Source organism: Anser cygnoides, chromosome 6 (assembly GCF_040182565.1).
Source record: "Anser cygnoides isolate HZ-2024a breed goose chromosome 6, Taihu_goose_T2T_genome, whole genome shotgun sequence".
NCBI lineage: Eukaryota > Metazoa > Chordata > Aves > Anseriformes > Anatidae > Anser > Anser cygnoides.
Window position 1 is genome coordinate 37,575,256 of NC_089878.1, and position 20,551 is coordinate 37,595,806.

The following is a 20,551-nucleotide window of genomic DNA, read 5'->3' on the forward strand; positions in this document are numbered from 1 at the left end:
CAATCACTATTTTTTTTTTTTTTTTTTTTTGGTGCTCTCATAGTGGTCACAGGAAGGCACTGGAATCCTTTTACATTAGACTCAGAACATTCCTAAAAACAGTGGAAACACATCCAGGGATGAGACCTCAGTTGAAAAGTTGTCAGGAACTTTTTCCTCCAAGGTCAGGTGAAGCTTGCTTTCTGTCAGAAACGTGCTGCCCGTGCTACTGTCAGCTGACATAATTTTTATGGGCTCTGTCATTTAGCTCTCAAAATCTCTGACTGGTGCAAATTTGTTCAGTTTATGGAGGTAGAAAGCACATTATGCCTTTACTTTCTTAAAATAAGATCACGGGATCACCTTTCCGAGTTAAAAAAACAGAGCAGGGAAAGGGGTTCATATAATCCCATTTTTTGTTTAGAGGACCCTCCAATCCCTGTTCATCACCTCTTACGCAAAAGAGGACTGAACTGCATGCAGAGCAGTGTCTGTCTTAGTTAGACACGATACCTGAGACAAGAATTCCTTCTGATGGTGTTTATTCCTTGGATTCCCTTTTGAAATTAAAGGCAATCCAGGTAATCCAGCCCCTTTAGATGTGCAGGGTGAGAAGTCGCAAGGACCTGAGACAGCCTGGAGACACGAGTTCGCCTCAGAAGCCCAAATGTGTGCAAATTCCTACCTCCGCTCTGCCTTGGACGTGCTTTTGGCACTGAGGGATTCCCGTATGATAACCCAGGATTAACAGAGAGGCAAGAAGCTCCCTTGTTGATATGTTGTGCCCAGTTCCAGCAAAGCAGCTGTGTCTGTATTTGACTCTAAGCACGTGTATTTATGTAGATTTACTGGGGCTTGCATGAGTCAAGCTGCATGCTGAAGTGTTGCGTAGAATCAGAAATACATTTCCACCAGCAGAATGGAGAAGGGAGGCTGATAATGGGGGACCTCTGGCCTTGATCTAGCCACACCTAAACTGGTGTTTCATTTTAAGTGTGAGAACAGTCCTAAAGAGTAACTCGTGAAGCCAAGGCAGGGCTCTCAGCAGCGCTGGAGGCTGGTGCAGGGGTACCAGCTCCCTGCTGGTTCTCCTGTCCTCTCATGCATTTCTGTGGTGCAGGGAAGGGAAGCGATTAAACAGGCTTGGAGCTATCTCTGATGTGCAGCAGCAGAGACACAGTGCTTGCATTTATACTTCACTCTGCATTGTTTATTAGAATAACTTTATTTGACGTATTACATTGCTATAAATGATTCTGCTTTCTGAAGAAAAAAATCTGCATTTCTACACAGATAACACTGATTTAGAATGAATTAAAATGAGCTAGAAGAAACAATATATATATGTATATCTTAAGTAGGAATAGCTTTAAAAAAAACAAACAACAACAACAAAAAACCAACAACTTCTGCATTTGATTCTTTTGCAAAACATTTAAAAAATCTGTTTTATCCTTTTGTATCATAAAACTCATTTCCTCCCTTTAATGGCTCCTCACAAAAGTCCTCAGTGCTATAAACTCTAGTTTTAGCACAGTATATTTATGTAAAATATTGCCAGCATTTTCTTTGAATCAATAAGCAATTTTCATGCCAATAGACGGTAGAATTGGTGTACTTTTTTTTGTAATTTAAAAGTAAATGGTATACTTTCTTAAAATGTGGGACAAATCACTTTTTTCCACACTGATAAAATAGCAGAAATCTTGCAAGTGAATCTCCCAGTTTCTGCTCAAACTCTCAATGGGCAGCTCTATGAGATAGCTCTTCTGCCACGAATTATTAAGTCTGTGTCAGGGAACTGAGTGATATCTAATATCAGACAATATTTTAGATTTCAGAGAGACTGCTGCATAATTAATTTCAAACTTTTTTCTTTTTTTCCCCATAGAAAATACATTTAAATCACCAAGAAGTTCATCTGTAAATATTGAGTTGATTTATTGGGGTTTGTACAAGTCAAGCTTGCCAAGCTGCCCAAGAACTCAATATTAATGTGCTCTTCTCATGTTATATGTGAGATTTATTTATTTTGCTTCCTTGATTGTTTTTATTTATTTATTTATTTTTATCTATTTATTTTTGGTTGTTTAAGATCTAAACTCCCCAGCAAGCTCAGGAAGAAGCAACGTAGAGCCTACCAGTAGAAAACACCTTAAATTTGTCTCCTCACTTGTGGCTCCTTGCAGTGAGTTGCTGCAGCCCTGAGCTGACCCATGAAGCAGCCCGGGTTTTTGCTTTTCTAGTCTACAAACACATGAACTTACTACTTGAAAAAATGAAGTTGTTTGTTTAATAGCTTTCAAATGTGCAGAGAACCTACTATGATTAACTTTGTTGGTTTGTTGCTCTTTGTTGGCATTTATGTACGCCTTGGCACATTGTTAAACTCTGTGCATTGAAGAAATGGAGATGTATAATGCAGTAGCCACCCTCTTAGGTGGTGTAGTGGTTGATTTAGGCTGCAGTGCCACAGAAAACTGAAGTCTGGACGACCCTACTTTGGACCAGCTATTTATTCTCACTATTTTCCCCATGTGAGTTCCAGCACCCCTGCAGATATATGGCTGAAAATTAACCCAGCAATTCAATATATATGGCTCCAGCTCATGATTTGGTTATAGAAGTGCTAGTGCTAGCAAAAAAAGGAGAGAACATTAACACACAATTTAGATAGAGAGAGATCAAACCTGTCAGTAGCGGCCAAACCTTGCACCAACTTAAAAGTGATTGGGGAACTGCAACCTTTTAGCTCCTTTCTTCAACCTGAGAGATGCATCTTACCTATAAAGCTTTATGGAACGGCAAGCGAAGTGCAGGGCACCACAGCATGTGTGACTTGGGCTGCAAAGAGGCATAAATAACTAGCAAATGGAGTGGGGTTTGGCATGGTTGGTTGAGTGGCACTGACCTTGAGCATCCTGAAATCTGCTCTCACCAAGGCAATTAGTGGCCGATTCAAAGGGCAGACGAAGCAGCCAGGAATCGATAAGGCGTGAGACATGCCATGGCCACTGTCCTGTTTCCTCAGACCTAGATGTTTTTCCTACTACAGAAAATGTTAACAATGTGGGAACAATTGTATTATATTCTAGTTATGATATTGAATAATCACATATGTTTGCATGATATTGCCATAGAAAGCTCTTTTGACTACAGTCTTTGATAAGGTCTGTTTAATAATTATGTCATACACTATTATTAGCAGAACATTTGAGTAATTGTAAATAGCACATCATGCCGCTACATTTTTACACCAGTAAGAATTAAAACATTTAACAGAACCGTGGGAAGTGTGAAAATAATTTTTCCTCTGAGTATAAGAAAAACACAGACCAAGTTGTTTCAAGAATTGACTTTAATTGCAGTAAACAGCACACAGAATAAATAGCTATCCATCATTATGCCTTACATTTGTCACTATGTCAAAAATTCAGAGCATAAAAAAGGTGAAATGATTAAATAAAAGTGTGATGGTGCACAGGACATCCCACCCACTTCACAGTTTGGTGTGAAAAGGGTAAAACATTTTGCTTTGTGCTGGTAACACTGCCAACAGACATTGTAGGACCCTAAACTCCAGTCTCCATAAAGATAAGTTCAGACCACCCACCCAGGACTATTGCATGAGTTTTTCTATATCTTTGTCTGCATCTTCTTTTGCAACCATCTCACCTTCTGTTATCAGTGAGGATCACCCCAGTATCCCCTATATTGCCTTCTCTTATGGCCATCTGTGGAGGAACTCCTCTCTGAACTTGTGCTCAACACTCTGTGGGAAGAAAGCCCTTCTTCCTAGCCTGACATCTTCCACATCCCCAAGGCAGACTACTGCAGCAGGAGCTGTTATCTGCCACAGGTATCACTGCCATGCTCTGTCGCTGTGACTAAGCAGATTGCTGAGTCAAAGTGAGCAAGTTTGATAAATTTGCATTCTAACAGCAGACAAGCTAACAAATGGTAGAGGGAGAGACCTGGTGAAAGACAGAGACTGATTGTCATTCATTTGTATCAGGTGGTTAATATACTTTCTCACAAAGAGCTTTAATCAGAATATTTTAGGGTTACTTATTCAATACTGCATTTGTTTAGGAGGCATTTCTGTTAAAAGTGGAGTTATACCAGAAAGGTCTGTGGTTGCAATACGTGCAGAAGTCTAGGTCAAGTGACTCTGAAGGTTCCTGTGGTCATCCTGACCTGGCCCACAAAGGTCAGGCTCTTGCAAGGGAAAAGGCCATCTGTGAGGAGGAGAAAGTTTTCATATCCACTTCCAGGATATCCCTTACTGAGAGAGAAAAGAGTTTTGTTGTGACTTGAATATGAGGCTGGCCATGAGAAAAAAAATAATATATATATATATATATATATAATGGTATAAGAAAAGTATCCCACCATGGGAACAGCTTGATTCCCTCACTGCTCCTACACCTCTGACTGTCACCAAAGAATAACAGCCCAAGCACTGTGCTGGGACGAACTTCCTAAGAAGATCCATGAGCTGGTGCTTAAGGTGCCCATAGACACATGGATGGCTTACATTGTGCCCACCAAGTATTTATCTCCTTTGTAAGAGATAAATGGTGAGTGTACCAAGCACAGGTGGAACTGACTTTATATCATGAACTGGGTGATGGCATTTCCCTAGGAGCATAAGGACCATGAGCCACATACTTTGTACCCACCCAACCTGCAAGGGCGTCCCAACAAAGCTCTCCTCCCTTTGTGTTTCTCTAAAGTTCCTGTTTGCCGACGGCCTTTCGTGCAGCCCAGGTGCATCTCCTCCCAGCTATCATCTAAACTGTCTGAATATACCAATATATATGGTCATTTGTTCAGCAATGGCTACTTGCCCAGGAAGGCTAGTGCTGAACAAACCTCGAACGCATTTTTGCAGCTTGCATTTGGAGGGCTGCCTCTGACATGGGAGATGGTGCTCTCCATGCTCTTCGTGCAGCGGCAGGGCAGCAGACGCCAGAGCCCAGCATTTCCAACCTTCCAGCTGGGTCTCATCCCCCTTTCTGTGCCCATTCCCGATGCCTCCTCCCACTCTAGGCTTTGGATATGTTCAGTTGTTTGGGAACCTAAAACTCGGGCACTACAAGTTTGATCTAAATCTTCTTACATTATATCCTAGCATGCTGTCACAAATCATTACAGCGTGTAGGAAATTCACATCTTTCCCGTTCTTGCCAAATATATTAAAACATTTCTTTTTCAGTGTAGCTGTACATCCAAATAGTTAACAATACCCACCAGGCTTAGTATATTAAAAACCAGCAGCTGTGGCAACTTCAATGTCATTTTCTGAGTTATGCTACTTTGACTGTGTTACAAGTTCTTTAAAATATTTGGTATTTTAGTTTTAAAAGTGTGTTATGATGAAATGATCCATAAGTTAGTAGTTTTCCAAAAGCCCCTGGCTTGTGTGTGTGTGTGTCTGTGTGTGTGTGCAGAAGAATATACAAAGAATCTTGGCAAATAATTAAACATTCTAATTTGAGATAATCTTTGATTAATGAAGAAGCTGCTTTCGAATGCTCTTCTCTGGCTCTGATAATTGATCTCTAATTGTCCCCTCTAAAGGTTATATATTGCCTTTCCTCATGATTGTGTCCTCTTAATGCCTTATAACTCGGATCCAGCTATTAGCCACGTTCATTAATTCCTCTTGAAAATGCTGTGAACTTTCCAAATTGAAATAGTGCTTTATAAAACCAAATTTAGTTTTATACTAGTTGTGAGTCTCTTGAGAAAACTACACCAAGAGATGTCACAGCCATGATGTGTAAATTACTCAATTCAAAATTATTTTAGCATTATGTATAAACTATTTGAGGATGTTGGACAGTAGAAAGTGTAGGAAGATAACTTAATTAAAAATAATGGCACAGGTGCTTTTTTTTTCTCTTCCTGTAAGTAAACAGGTGATGGATTTGATGTTAAGTATGTTACGCCTAAGTGGTAGATGCATTTATGCGAAAATTGGAAAACCAAAGAATTTAGGATCTGTTGAAATGTTTGTGATAATATAAAAACCCTGCTTTGTTTCAGAGGGATTTTACTTGGATCTCTAACAAGCTGGGAGAACTAAGCATATTTACTTAATTGCTTGCCTAATTGAGAGATGAGGCTTCTTCATAGCATAAGTTGTTACCTTATTTCTGGAATAAGCTGTTTTTTAACCTCATTTCTGCTTAAGAAAGAAAAAGCCTTTTAACCTCTTGTTTGGCAGGTTTCCTGTTATATAGCTTAAAGAAAATTGGCTAAACTTCTTTCTTTCTGCTACAAGATACTAAATTATGTACCCCAAATGTTGGTGTGTACCTGGTGTTTGACCACATCATTACAGCAAAAGGCTTCCAATTACCGAGCCTACTCTCTGCTTAGCTTGATATTAAAAAATGCATATGGTACTTGCATAACCACAGATTTTTACAAATATGTCTAATTAATACAATTTGAAAATGCTTTTACTTCTTTCGCTCCTGAATTTTTCAGTCCAATTTCATTAAAGCAGAATACTTATTCATGTGCTGCTTTCCCCAATTTTGGCTTAATTGTTTCCAGTCTGTACAGCCCGGCTGTCTGGAGATGTTTATTACTGAGTAAATGTATTCTGGAAGGAGAAAGCTTGGCTAAATTGCTGGAAAGAAAAATTCTACAATCTGACCTTATCAAGACAGGATCCAGAAGGTTCTTATTTTTCATTTTGACTGGGGACTGTTAGCAAGGAAAAAACAATCCAAACAAGTTAACTAAAGTCTATCACAACAGTCATTGGAGGTGGGGAAGGAAAAAAAATGCTGTCAAGTTTATAATCCATTCTGCAGAATTGCAGAAAAAGTGTTACATATCCTGTAATGATCCAAAGCTATTTTCTTCTGGCTTTGGAAAAAATAAATTCTATTCCACACAAATGCACTTGGTATTTAGGGAACCTTTTAATATACTTTAAGTATATGATAACACAGAATGAGAGTACGGCATCAAAGTATTCAATAATATATTTTGAGTGATCTTTAGCAACTCTCCTGAGCATTTATGACTTGCTAGAGGGAAATGCACTTTTCAAAGATCATGAGCAGTCCCTACGGAGACCTGTAACCTTCCTCAGAGCAATTCACCACAAGCTGATAGGTCTCATCACAGCACAAGGGAGGCAGTCAGTTTAAAATGCTCTGGAAATGCCCTAAGAATACTAATATGAGTCCTGCGACTGCTGAGTCACTGCCTGCACCCTAAAGTTCAAGCAAAGGGTGATCTGGGGATTATAAATATCGGTAGGAAGTCAGGTATTGGCACAGATTCATTCAGACCTTGGCTGGTTTGTAGTCTGATTTGCTTCCTAATCAGTTTATTAGGTAATCAAAGGAAGATTAAATCTTCAGTATGAGTGGGCTGAGCAGGTCGAAAGTGGGGACAGAAAGGGAAAGAAGGAGTGTATGGGTATGGAAAGGATGCTCACAGACACGAGAATGTGTGTTCGATCATCTAGCAAGAGTTTGGCACTATTGTACCCATCACACCCCCCGGATTTTTTAATACAGGGCAAAGTTTTGTCCCCACCTCTGTCCCCTTAGCAGAGCAATGTCCTGTCCCTCTGACAGTGTGCAGTGTGGGGTGGCACCAGCCCACAGAGCTGCTGGTTTTCTCAGACTATTTGGCATTAAAATCTCTTTCAGGAATTTCAGCTTTGCCGAAATGATGTATTGTTTCAGTGTGTGCTGTTCAACGCTATTTGACTGAAAGCTGCAGAATGAGCTCGTTACTACAGAAGATGCACGAATACGTCCCCTTCCCAAGCCCCTGCCTCATTATTGTGGCCTCCCCCAGGTGTCACACCCCGCTTTGCTGCCAGTCATGACCCTTTATGTACTACTGCTTCCTCTGCTGCTCCAAGGCTGTTCAGAAGAGCAGCCTTCTATTTACACCAGGCATAGCCCAGCTTTGCATCTTCAGCCCTTGGATGGTCCAGGTCTGCTCGGTGCTTCTGATTAATCAGCACCGCACTGCGTGTGGCACTCTGTTTTTTAACTGAGACAACACGCATGTAGCACAGCTTTGCTTGTTATTTTCTGACCTGTCTTTTCTTCCTGCTCCCCTCCCCGAGTCTTATTCCAGATGGTAACTGCTGCAAGAGCTTAAAAATAAAAATGAAAGTGTGAAGTACGTTTGCTTTTATGGAGCTGCAAATGGGGGGCAGAGGAGGAGGGAAAATGCACCGGTATCGTTTGTCTAGCTCGGTTAAATTAATGTCCTCAGCTATTAGTCAACCTGCAGAGGTACAAAGTGCATTGTAAAGACATGGTACACAAATACTAAAAAAAATAAAAAAATTAAAAAAAAAAATGGAAAAGAAAATAAAAGCTCTGGTATTATGGGGAACCTCGCAATCAAGTCTTGTTGTTATTTTCCCTTTGCAGCTGGTCTGTAACTGATTCCTGATTTTTTCTGAGAAGCTCTTTGACCACAGGCAGGAAATGTGCTGCAAGCAGATGCAGTTGGCAGTTGTCCTGTGGTGTCCAGACACACAGCTGGTCATTTGGTGGGTGAGGAGCTGCAGGTTAGCCAATGGCAGAAAGAGGCCCTATCTGATACAGACACCTTTACCTGCCTTTGAGAGGGCCTTGGAGAAAGAGTGGCTGGGAAAAGCACCATAAATCCACCCCTGGGGCACTGACATTTATTTTTAAGAAGGTTATGCAAAACATAGCAAGCACCTGCCATGAGAAAAGTGGGTGCCAGGTGCCCTGGTCTCCTTTCATTCTCTCAAACGCCCCCTTTGGTGCCAACCTGCTGTCCCCTTGGGAAGGGCTGACCGCAGGCCCCCTCCTGTCCCTGCCTTCGGTAGAAATGACTTGGACGGTCCCCGCTGCCCAAAGCAAACATTAACACCAAATATTTGACAAGAGGGGGGAAAAAAAAGTGCTTATCTCTTACAAAATGTTAAGGTAGACCGTGATAAACCATTCCTTACAGCAACAGGCTTTTAAAACATCTGTGTGTGTGCATTCTGCTTGGAAATGTGGTGAAGACATCAGCAGTACAGACATCTTTTATTAGTAGCAGCTAACTCAGAGAGATACATGGAAGTTTCATTTATTCAAAGTATGTTCTCTCACTGTTGCAGTTACTGTGGAGATATCAAAGCCAGGGGGAGTTACTGTTCTTGTTTTTCTTTATGCGAAAATCACTTAACCCTGATTCCCTTATTGTCCGTCTCTGGGTATTATTATTACTAGTGCAGTGGTGGAATATTTTTACCTAAATTTTACCACAGTAAAGTAAATAATTTCTTGTTTCTGTTGTTTTTTGTTGTTGTTGTTGTTTTTAGAGAGACTCCACTTTAAAAATAGATTTTAAAGGATAAATACTATGTTTAAATACTCAGAAATAAGTAAAAATGGTAATTGATATAGGGTATGAAGAAAAACATTATTAGGAGCAGGTGACATAACAGGGAAAAATCTATACGTATTTTTGGAGGCGTGCCTAGCAGTCCGACTGAACAGGAAATATGGGAAATACACATAAGACATGCAAGAAGATTTCAGGAGCTCACTCTGGCCACCCAAAATGCAGCAAACAACTTACAATCAGAAAAACAAAACAAAACAAAACAAAACAGAACACTCTTACAGACAGTCAACTCTCTGTAAGTTGAACTTCAATGGACAGGGAGAACTTTTTTCAGACTTAACCAGATGCAAAATCAACGTCACACAACTGCTGCCAATAGGCCAAATGAATGTGTTCACTGTGGGTCACTTACAGAAGGGAAATACAAACCTTTGGGGCCTCGGAGGGAGGAGAAAATAGCAAGTGAGAGCAGGTGTAGGCCATCCTGATCAAGCAGGCTTTAAATGTGGCCTGAGCTGAAGCACAAGCTTTTCAGGCAGAGCAGGAGTGTTGATGGGGTGGAGAGAAAGCAGAAGTGGTCAGAGAGCTGGTGAACCAAGCTCAGCGCACAGGAGACTGAAGGTTTTACGCTGTTGTTTACCAGGTTGTTGCTGTTAGGCCTGAGGTGGGATGTATCATGCCATCCTAAGGTAAGATGGGCAGATGGCATGCTTGAAAAAATAGCTTTGGAGCTGGTTTCATGATGGCAGACAGTTTTTCTCAGCAGCTGTGTGCTGAGCAGTGCAGCGTGGGCTCCTCGGGCACAGCCTTGCCTTCTTGCTCCTGTTCTGGCTGTAGAAATTGTGGTGTTTCGTGCTCATGGGCCTCCCAGGTCACCTTGTAAGACCTGCTTTCTTCTGTTAAAGGGGATCCTTTATTGGGTTGTTTTATCGTCTTGGCAGCAGGAGTGCTGTGGCCTAGCACCACCACCATGAGCCTTCCTGACCTGATGGGCAAAGTGTCATGGCTGCCCATCTGGCATGGCATGGGTGAGCTTCAGGACACCCTTGCTTTATTTATGGTCCTGTGTCTTGAGAAGAAACTTTAAGTTTTGCCAGGGTAACAAATGAATTTAATGCAGGCGTCAAATGTTACTGCCCTCCCATTGCTTGCCCAATAGCCATTTTGAGAGGCTGGTGTTGGGGCTGCCCTCCCCGACGACATCTGCTTTCTCTCCTAGCACACTCTGAGACTCCTGCCACCTTGTGTGGCCTCATTCCTGTGTACGTTGCTCTTGCTCTGGCTTGTGGTGGTTTCTTCTCCACCTGTCACTGCTCCAGGGGAGTGGGTGCATGGGAGGACAGACCATTATGTTAGTTCTGAAACTTCATAAAACAAAAATACAAGGTGACAGGTTAACTAATTTCTTTGAGCCTTGAATTAAAGGGCAAAGGTTTTTGTCTGTGTTTTTGAAGAGTAGAGAGGAACAGCTGGGAAGAAGGGATCAATATTCCTCCCATCATGAAAGTCCACAAAAACATAGTAAGCCTCTGCCAGCACAGCTGTTTTTCTGCTGCTACTGACAATCAAGGGTAAAAATCAAGATATTTTTCAAAGGAAAATGCGATGGGGAAGTTTGCACTCTGTTTTATTTCCAAGGGTGTGCTGAAAAGTTAGATTGTGTTTTACCTTAGTTTCACCTAAATGGCCAACAAAACAAGACACAAATATGCTTTAGGGGTGAGTATGATATTGGATTCCTCTTGCCTCAGTAGCTGAAGTGCCCCTACATCCTGTTTCTCTCTTCAGCCAAATTCCTGGTGGTACAAAGCTTCTTGAGCAGCAGTCCAGTCCTTGCTGGTGGACTACAGGTAGTAGCAAGTCCAGAATTTCATGTGACAGTGAAAAACAGAGTAAGGATACTGCAAGAAATGATGGATTGAGGCTAGCTTTATCTGGGGCCAATAATAAGTGCCTTTTTTTTTTCCTGGAAAAGATGAGAAGTTTTTGTCCAGTTGTGTCAAGTAGTGGGGTGTGTACTGCAAATGGAAATCCAGATAATAAACCAGCGTTAGTGCAGGCTTATGTGCACAGAACATGAGACTGGAGTTGTAAACTAACAATGTAATTTTGAGATACAACTGACTTCTTTGCCCCCTTTATCTATCCTTGCTGTTGATTTTTTTGAGAACTTCAGAGGCGGAATAAGACAAAAAAAAAAAAGTTTGCTAGTTCCAGGTGACTATGCTCTTGTTATGTATAAGGATGGGTACAGCTCAAGTGCAAGGAGTGGTGATTGAGCTAACATAGGAATGTCTGGGTAGTTTGAGATTATTTTTATAGGAGATCAAAGATGGATATAAGCTACTCATCTCTAATTTCACCTCTAATTCTTCCATTTCCCACGCTGACAAATCCACACCATGTAAATGCCCATTGCTCCCACTGTCATGTGCTTGCTCATTTTGCTGAGTTCTGGCTGTTATGCTGTGATCTGTTCCTTCAATAAAGCAAAAGAGCTTCGTTTAAAACCACTTCTGCTATAATTGTTTGTGGCTCCGTTCTTGTTCCTGTATGTGAGAAAGATAAAGATCAGTTTTTTAACTTTGCTATGGTGACAAAGGGGGGGGGGGTGGGAAATTATAAATCCCCACCCCTACCTGGTTTTCAGTTAACTCTTGGAGGTCATGTGTTCAGTCCCTGCTGGGGTCAGAGTCTGGCAGAGTCTGGCACGTGATGGTCATTGCTCCTTAATGCAAAGCCCAGCATTTGCGCAAGGGTTTCCTCATCCTCTCACACGAGCGGCTGCCAACCACAGGGTAACGTGACTCCGATGTGGAGGGGAAAAGATGAGTTTTATATGTAAAATATACAAGCAGTAACACTGAATCACTTCTGGATGTTAAGGTGAATATGTGCCTAGATTGCTCTAAGTAACTGAGTTTATTATAATTCCTCTGTCACATTCCCTTGCTGCAGCTGTGACACTCTTCTGTGTAACTTATTTAATTATACAGTTGTGTTTGCTGCTGTGTGTCTGTTGTTGCTATGAGCATTTACATTTTTTGCTCTACAGTTCTGTAATTTAAACAAATCTATCGAAGTGTATTTAACCTGAAGTAATCCAGAATGTGTGTTGCTCTGCGCTGTGTTTCTCAGGAACTTCCTTCTGCAATTCTGTATTCACAAAAGCAGTTCGCTTTGTGTAAAGATGAGAGGGAGGATCATCCCTTATGCACCGCCCACAGCTCTAGGTTTTCTTTGTTTGTGTTTAAAACAGCTTCAGTCCACAATGCTATTGGTGCTTTCAGTGGGTGTATTTTAACAGTGTGGACCGATATGGCAAACTTTTGTGCTCACGTATGTGCACGGCTCCAATTTTCCGAAGAGTTCATTTGTACGGTCACCTGAAAATGTCAAAGGTCTGTGGGCTGAGCCTTGTTTAGCAACCTCGTGAATGCCTATTGGAGGGCAGAAAGTGCAGGCCCTGCTATTTTCATGATAAACTTTCTTTGAGGATTTGATACAGCTTTTAAGTAGGGATTCATTGTATGCCCCTGTCAGCAGTGTGTTGGGTAGAAAGACTGTGAGTAAAAAAATAATAATAAAAATATCCTGGAATGCTTGAAGAGAATGCTTAAAGGGGGCAAGGGGACTTTTTACATTCTTTTAATGAAAGCATCAAAATACAATTATAGGCAGAGAGTAACTAAAAATATTGTAATGAATCTAAAAATAAGATATTATTCTTAAGCCTAATGGGCATTCTTGTGTAAGTCTGATAAGATGGCTTGTTAATACTCACACTTTTTTCTATTTAGTTGGTAAATTATGCATAAAGGACAAAACAGAAGTAGTCACCCAGTTATTCACTTCATTTGTTTGACTTTTTTATCCATTGTCTTTTATGGTTTATCCGTTGTCTTCTGTGGCTTCAAAAAATAGATGAAATATGCTGATATCTGTGCTGATACAATATGTAATAATGAATGTTTTCTTAATTTTCACTATGTATGCTCTTTTTTGAAAATTAAATATTGCCAACAGTCACTTTTTTTTACATTGAATTATAGCACATACTAAGAGGTGGGGAGACTGCTAAGGAATGAGATAGGGAGTGCCTTGGGGGCAGGAATAGGAAACAAATGAGAGGAGACCTTCAGGAACATGTGGGGAACAAAAAGGAAAACAGATAGTAGGAGACTTAAATCCTGTGGTAGGGAAAACAGTATCAAAAGAACAGTCAACAGAAAGGGGGAAAAATGCTGACTTCATATCATCTGTATCTATTAAGATGAAACTGCCAGGAAATTTCTAGGAAAGGAGGAAGATGCCTGAATGCCTTTATTCCAGAGAAAGGTGGTGGAGGCAAGGTGTTTTTCTTGGCATTGTTTACTTTTACTGCAAGCTGTATGAAAATATCTTCATACGGAACCATGTTTATCTAAGTGGGAAGTTCAGTTTGCATTAAGGGGTTTGAATTTTAATTTGAAGAGGATACAGAATATAGTTTTCAGTCAAATTAAGATAATTGGATGTAATGAAGCTGTATTGTACTTGTATAAATGTTATCTGCATGTAGAAAATAAATCATGAATTATTGTGAAATAACTACATGGGGCTCTATTCTCCAGCAATTAGAAAATGTCATAAAGCCAGCCATCAAAAAAAAAAATAATCTGAGTTTTCTTCTATGAAGCATAATTCCCATTTGAAGGACAAAAGTGCTTTCTTATTCTGTTCTCAGAATTTGATCTCAGGGATTTCATTCCTCAATAGGATTTTGATTGATTTTATTTTAGTAGTTTTATCTTATTTCATAATGCTTGTATTAAATCAGGTACCTCTGAGCACTTAATCATTTTTAGTCTCTAGGTTTTTGTATTTAATATTATACTTGCTGTCAAAATTTAATATAAGTAAGAATCATAATAAACAAAACTCATTGATCAGATGCAGTGAACTACAGCAGTGACAGGCAACCAGAAGCCTGATTCAGAAATTTTTTTTGTAATAAAGAGACACCTATTGACTTCAGTCAGTTTTGGGTCAGGCCTCAAATGGAAACAACCCATCTATGCTTTCCATTCGGGTCAGTGGGTGACCTGGAATATGATAGCCATTAATCCACTGTAATAACTGTGTGTCCTTACTGAGAAATGGGGATGAGAGAGACAAATGGTAGGATGCTGCCCTGTCTTAACATGACGTAAAAATGAAGAACCTGCAGCCCAGATGAGAGGGAGCTGATCTGGAAAACCAAACTGTCCTTCAAGCACCCTTATCATCCATCTGCTGGTCATACATGGCGAGGGAATTGACTGACATTGCCTGTGTGGGCCCCAGGGCCTAGCTGCTGGAAGCTCCCAGGCCTTACTTTTAGGCCGTGTCCACAAGAGGACATAGGCGATGGTGATGTGCCACGTGGACCTCTCAGTGACACTCAGCTCCCTGCCAAGGCTACCTAATGCTGCTGTGCTCAGAGGAGAGCCTCAACTGAGTCATCTGTTTAGAGAAATTAAAAGACCTGTTCCCTCAGTTCAGGAGCTATGTCCCTGGGGCACATTAAACTCAGGCATTAATGTGAGAGGGAAGGAAGGAGCCTGACTGTAGGGAAGACTACACCCTACTGCGTGGTCATTTTATCTGGAATGAGACAGTCAGGAAAACCTGATTTCCAGCCCTTTCTCCAAGGATTTTCCTCCATAATTAAATATTCATTAGACAAGAGAACTATATCTTGATTATGTGAGTGTGTACTGGACGGGCTTTGATAATGGCTGTGGGATTAGGACACCTGTGATAGTGTTGTAGATAAAAGAAATAAGCTTTTGGAAACAAAAAAGAGCTTTACTTTCCAAGTTCTCATTCTAGTATTGCCTGAAAATAAGCCCTAGTTTACTGGCAAAGCCCATAGCTTCTTAAAATTTATAATTTTACACAATTATACCATGTTTCAACCCATATGGAGACAGTACAAAAATAATGCATCTACAAAACCTTCCAGGAGAAGGTGAATGTTAGCAAAATGAAAGCTGCTGGCACTTTTTTACCCTGGGTTTGGGGGGTGAGGGGGGTGCAGAGACGTTCTTGAGTAAGATACCCAGCCTGGAGGGGGGGGGAAAGAAAATGTTCTGAGCATAAAAATTAAATGATAGCAAATTAAACCAGGTAACCAGCATCATGCTGGCCATTTGGATAAAGAGGTTTGGATTAATTGGCGCTAATGAGACTGTTCTATTTAGGGGGTTATATTGAAATACCAACTGTTATCCTTCCTGTATGTGGTGATGAAGCTCTTCTGTATAGTCTTCAGGGGCTGGCATAAAAACTTGATTAAAAAAATTAAAAACCTAAAAATTTATAATTAGGTATTTGTACTGAAAAAAATAGAGAAATGGATCATAAGAGATTTTTTTCATGATATCTATAACTTAGAATGTACCATTTCACTGACTTTAGAACCCTTTTTCCACACAAAAAAAAAGCTAGGTTGTGTTAATGAATGCAATACTCAGCTGGCTACAACCCATACAACTATCTGTTCTCTCAACAGCTTGTTTCTGGATATCTCTATGTAATATACTATTAGCTTTAAGGAAAGAGCTGATACTTGTAGAAGAGATGTACTTAGGATTTTGCTTTTCCCCCCTCACTCTTTTTGAAAACCTGTATTTTCTGGTGGCCTTGTGTCACATATTGTGTACTTCTCTCTACTATTTCTGCCTATTCCCCTAGAGTTTTTCTGTTGCCCCCAAAACTGTTGGGGATGTTGAAAAATTGTTGACTATTGTGTGGTCTAAATGCAGAGTTCCCTAAGTTGGGGAAGGCTCCAAGCACCTCAACAAGCCTCCTGGCTGCCTTCTGTAACAGAATGTGGCAGACAGCACTGGCAAAGCTTGGCCCTGAAGTGCAGGGTACGTGCTTTGTTTTCTATGCCAATAGATCTGTCTAGCCAATGCACAAATGCTGTCTTTAACACAATCTCTGAGCATTATACTCACAGAACTAAGTTTCTTACAAGGATTAATGAGCTTGTAAACTTTGAAGTTATTTTGGGGGTATTCTTTTAGCAAGTAGAATTTGTACTTGTAGCTTGACTTGGGCTTTCCCCCTTTCTGGGGATGAAGGAGCTAAAAGCCCAGGTTACTTGGTGTGGCTAGACTTAAAATATTTTAAGATCCTGGTCTTGAAAGCTGCGTTTCTAAGGATGCCTTTGCCATCTGTATCCTCCCTGCTCTACCCCCATATGTGAGCACAAATACCCCGTACTATTTGGTAAGGAAGAAAAGCTGAAAGAGGCTGGAAGCAACTTTCAGTGTAGTAGTGCACCTGCTAGCTTTAGGAGCGCAGACTGCAGAACCAGTGCTGCCTCTGGCTTTGAGAACCTGAAATGGTGAATGATGCCTTGGTGTTTGGTGGTCTGGCGGGAGAACTGTGAGGCTGCTGATATGGCTCCAAAAGGGAACAGCAATATATTGGGGGGGTGGGGGGGATGGGACGGTAACTTTGGTTACAGCAATATGCTGCTATGTATTTACTTGAATTGATCAGTTTTACTGTTCTATTCAAATATTTTAATGTTCTATTCGAATACTTGATAAAAACTTTAAATCAAGAAAATGGGGGGTCTTGAGTGATGCAGCTTTAGCGACTGCTTATCAGCCACTCGTGAATATGCATACTGTAGAAGTCAAACTGTGGCACTTTTCATTTTAAGGTGAAATTGAATGACCTGAAAATGGATCCATCTTCCCCTGTGCTACCAGCAACCATTTTAGAACAAACTGCCTCGCGGCTAGGATGCAGTCCAGCAGACAAGAAACTGGCTTTTCACTTAGATGAAGAAGATGAGTTAAAGCATCTTCGTGAATGCTTCTGCATCCCAAAAGTCAAGGATCTGCCTCCAAGTGAGAATTATAATTACAGCGGGATGGTGTGGGGGGAGGGGGAGAGGTTCTCATCTTCTGCATATGTTTATCACAAATCATTGGAAATCATTGTCACTTATGAGATAATTGAGCAATTGCAGTCATATCTGAGCACAGTATGTCCCTGGTGTTACTAAATCAATCCATCAACTTATTCTAGTACCAAAAGCTTTATGCTCTCATTCCCTTCCTGAATAAAATGTGAGGATACAGTACTTGCATGGTGCTTATGCTGTCAGTCAGCTGCTTTGAACAATATAGTGACTGATTGAAAATTATAGGCAGAAGCATTTCTATCTAATGGTTTGAAACGGCAATGTCGCTTACAGCTTATACCAAGGAAGCAACTGTGCTGAACTATAATATAGTTTGGTATTATCTATCTAGTTACAATTATTTTAGTTAATGAAAGAGACGGTACATATATTATATTAACATTTATGCCTTATTGCTGGTAGTTGAGATTATTTTCTTCCTGAGGCCAAATGGAAGACTGTGCCTTAGAACAAATAATTGATCTGAGCAAATAATTCATAATGAAACCTTTATTTGAAGATCGCTTTCCGACTTTCCTCATGCGTTGCCTACAAATAGATAACTCTACATGCTTCAATGTAGCCATGCGAAATATCCCCTACATTTTTCTGACTCATTCCTGGTGTGTAGGTTGTTCTGAGGAGCCTGGGTGTGGGAGCAGGGACACCTTTGATCAGGTAACAGAGAGGACCTGCTGTGCAGGGAGCTGAGCAGCAGGGGCAGGCCAAGAGGGAAGCTTTTGCTTCATATCAGTAGTCCTAGCACAGAAAAATACAAAACATTTCCATGTTTGTGTGTCCTGGTGCTGTGCTGGGAGATGTTGCTGATGGCTTTTGTACCCACTGCTCTTGTTGCTGCTGTGTCTGGCCCAAACCAGGGAAACCTGGTGGAAGCATCTACCTCCAAAGGTGTTGTGATCCTGGGCTCAGCTCTGCTTCTCAAGTACCATCCAGGTTTATTTTCAGCTCACATATTGAACACATGGGGAACAAAACTGTGCCTGTAGAAATGACATATTTCCTTAGGTGGTAAACATGCATAGGCATAATTGCTCCTTTTCCACCTTGGCAGAAAGCTTCTATCAAAAAAATGAGAAATAGCATATATCTTTCTTGCAAAATATTTTCTTTTCCTAGTAGAACCAGGTAAAATTGTTTAGTTTTTTTTTCTTTTTCTGAAAAGGGACAGTGCTGATGGAACTTGAGAAATTACAGTTCCACTCACCAAGTTATTTTGGAAAAGATCTGTGACAGAAAAGTGTCAATTGCCTGAATTCCTGGACGTTTTCTGAAAGTATCTTTGCCTTGCATGGAGATGCTGAAGGCAATAATGAACACTGGGAATGCAGTCTGCTCGTGTCCTTAGGATAGGGAGGTGATAAATCATAGTTGTCTATGTACTGGTGGTATTGGCTTATCTTTCTCCATGTTTAAATCATTGAGTTTTGCTATTTATATTATTCAGAGCAGAGCTGGGCACTTCACAAATATTTAAACTAGATGCTTCCCCTGCATGAAGTAGGTGCTCTCAGCCTGTCTGCCAAGATGTGGTTTTTACCAGTCGGATTAAGAGGGTTTCCCAAACTCCCCCCTAAGTTTAGGTGTGATTATTCTGTACTCGTACCACTTCAGCTGCCACAGTGCTGCCGGAGTGTGGTCTCCAGTGCAGTGTAGGAACAGGACGTTATGTCCCACCCGAGCTGGAAAATGCTAGAAGGCAGTCTGAGCGGTCCTCATGCTGCTATGTGTGTTCTGGCTGCTCTGCTACAGTCCAGTTCAACAAACACATCCGAACTGAAGCGTGTCCTTGACTGCAACATGTCATGAGTCTCAAGATTATGGAAGCTCACTCACCAGTGTAGTGTTTCAGCAGCTTCAAATTAAAAGATCTTTCTTCTGAGATGTACATAGAGGTTTTATACCTTATGACAGTGTTTACTGCATCCGTTCCAACCTCCATGATAATCGTCTTTCAATTACCATAATATTCAGACCAAAAGACTGTATTTCTTACCCCAGTTACTGTAATACATAGACCCGAGACCATAGATGTGTTCTAGTGAAGATCAGCAGCCTATTGAGTAATTCCAGCTGAACATCATAGAGAACCCATCATTCTTGGGTTCCCAAATTGACAGTTTTTCCTCTTCTTTTTTCCTTGTCTGTTTTCATTATTTCAGCTGTCAATAGGAACAGCTTCCCTGCTGAAAAACAGCAGGGGTGTGAAAATATATATATTTACATTGTGTGTCTATGGAGTAGAGAGAGATCTCATGACATTTATCTTAGCACAGGAACAGATCCTAGATAACGTGCTTAAGATAAGTGTCATTACAGAGATTAGCCATCAAATATTCTTTATATATTTACATAAAATGCTATAATGGGGCTTTAAAATTAAGCCTTACAACAGTCACATGAGAACATCCATAGGAGACGTGCAAGATTATGTACATTAAAAGTATTTAGAAAGTCATTATAAGAGTTTAATTTTATCAACTGTCACAGTTGTCCATACTGTTTGTTACGTTAATCAGGCAGAAACAACCAGCAGACTAACTCCCTGGCAAATCCTTGTGCTTTTATGGGTGAGCCTGAGGGACAAGGCACAGGTGAGAAAATAGGAAAAGATGACAGAGGGTGATCTAGTGAAACATTCACATGGTTAGCTCAGAGAAATGATAACAAAGTCTTGTTAATGCTTTTTCTTGCATGGGGAAGGAGGTAGGGATGACTGGATTGCAGTCAGGTGCCAAATCACCAATATGACTAAGGCTGTGGCTTGTGTTCTGTCCTTTTATAAAGGAAATGAGTATCATTTGGGTTTCTTGGGACTAAAAAGATATCCCAGGGTGCAAGCGTTGAGCTGTGTTTCCCTGAAGAGATAGGGTAAATCTGGCTCTTTGTTTGGAGGACTTGGGAGTAGGAAGGGAATAGGAAGGTGTGGAAGACGTGATCTTTCAGCCTTCAGTAGGGGATAGGATTCAGGTAATGTATAAGCAGATTAAGTTCTTTCTGGTTAATGAAAACACTGTATATTGTCCATTTTTTGGACCGAATATTTCTGACAACATACTTTAAGGACATGTTTCAGTAATTATCTCCTGTTTGCTGTATGCCAGCCTTTATTTCATCAGTTGTGCTTGTTTTTATTTGAAAACTGTTCATCTTGTATGTCAACCACAGCTCCACCAGAAATAAAAATGGCCAATTTAATGAGAAATGAGGGTAAATTGAGGAAGATAACTAATCTTAATATGAATGCAT

General features: G+C 40.6%; 1 protein-coding gene across 3 annotated transcripts in view; it reads left to right on the forward strand.

The window, feature by feature from the left end:
* The first annotated feature begins 9,769 nt into the window (after positions 1-9,769).
* The window catches only part of KYNU (kynureninase), a 60,253-nt gene continuing 49,471 nt past the window's right edge, over positions 9,770-20,551 (forward strand). Inside the window, exons 1-2 of one of the 3 annotated variants that reach the window (XM_013189241.3) lie at positions 9,770-10,028; positions 17,039-17,228. In XM_013189241.3, the coding sequence (XP_013044695.1) occupies positions 17,060-17,228 (169 nt within the window). In that variant the 5' untranslated portion in view covers positions 9,770-10,028; positions 17,039-17,059. Of the gene's footprint in view, positions 10,029-12,072; positions 12,226-12,806; positions 12,905-17,038; positions 17,229-20,551 lie in introns of those variants that run through there. The other 2 variants (XM_013189242.3, XM_048062871.2) reach the window with 2 other exon arrangements.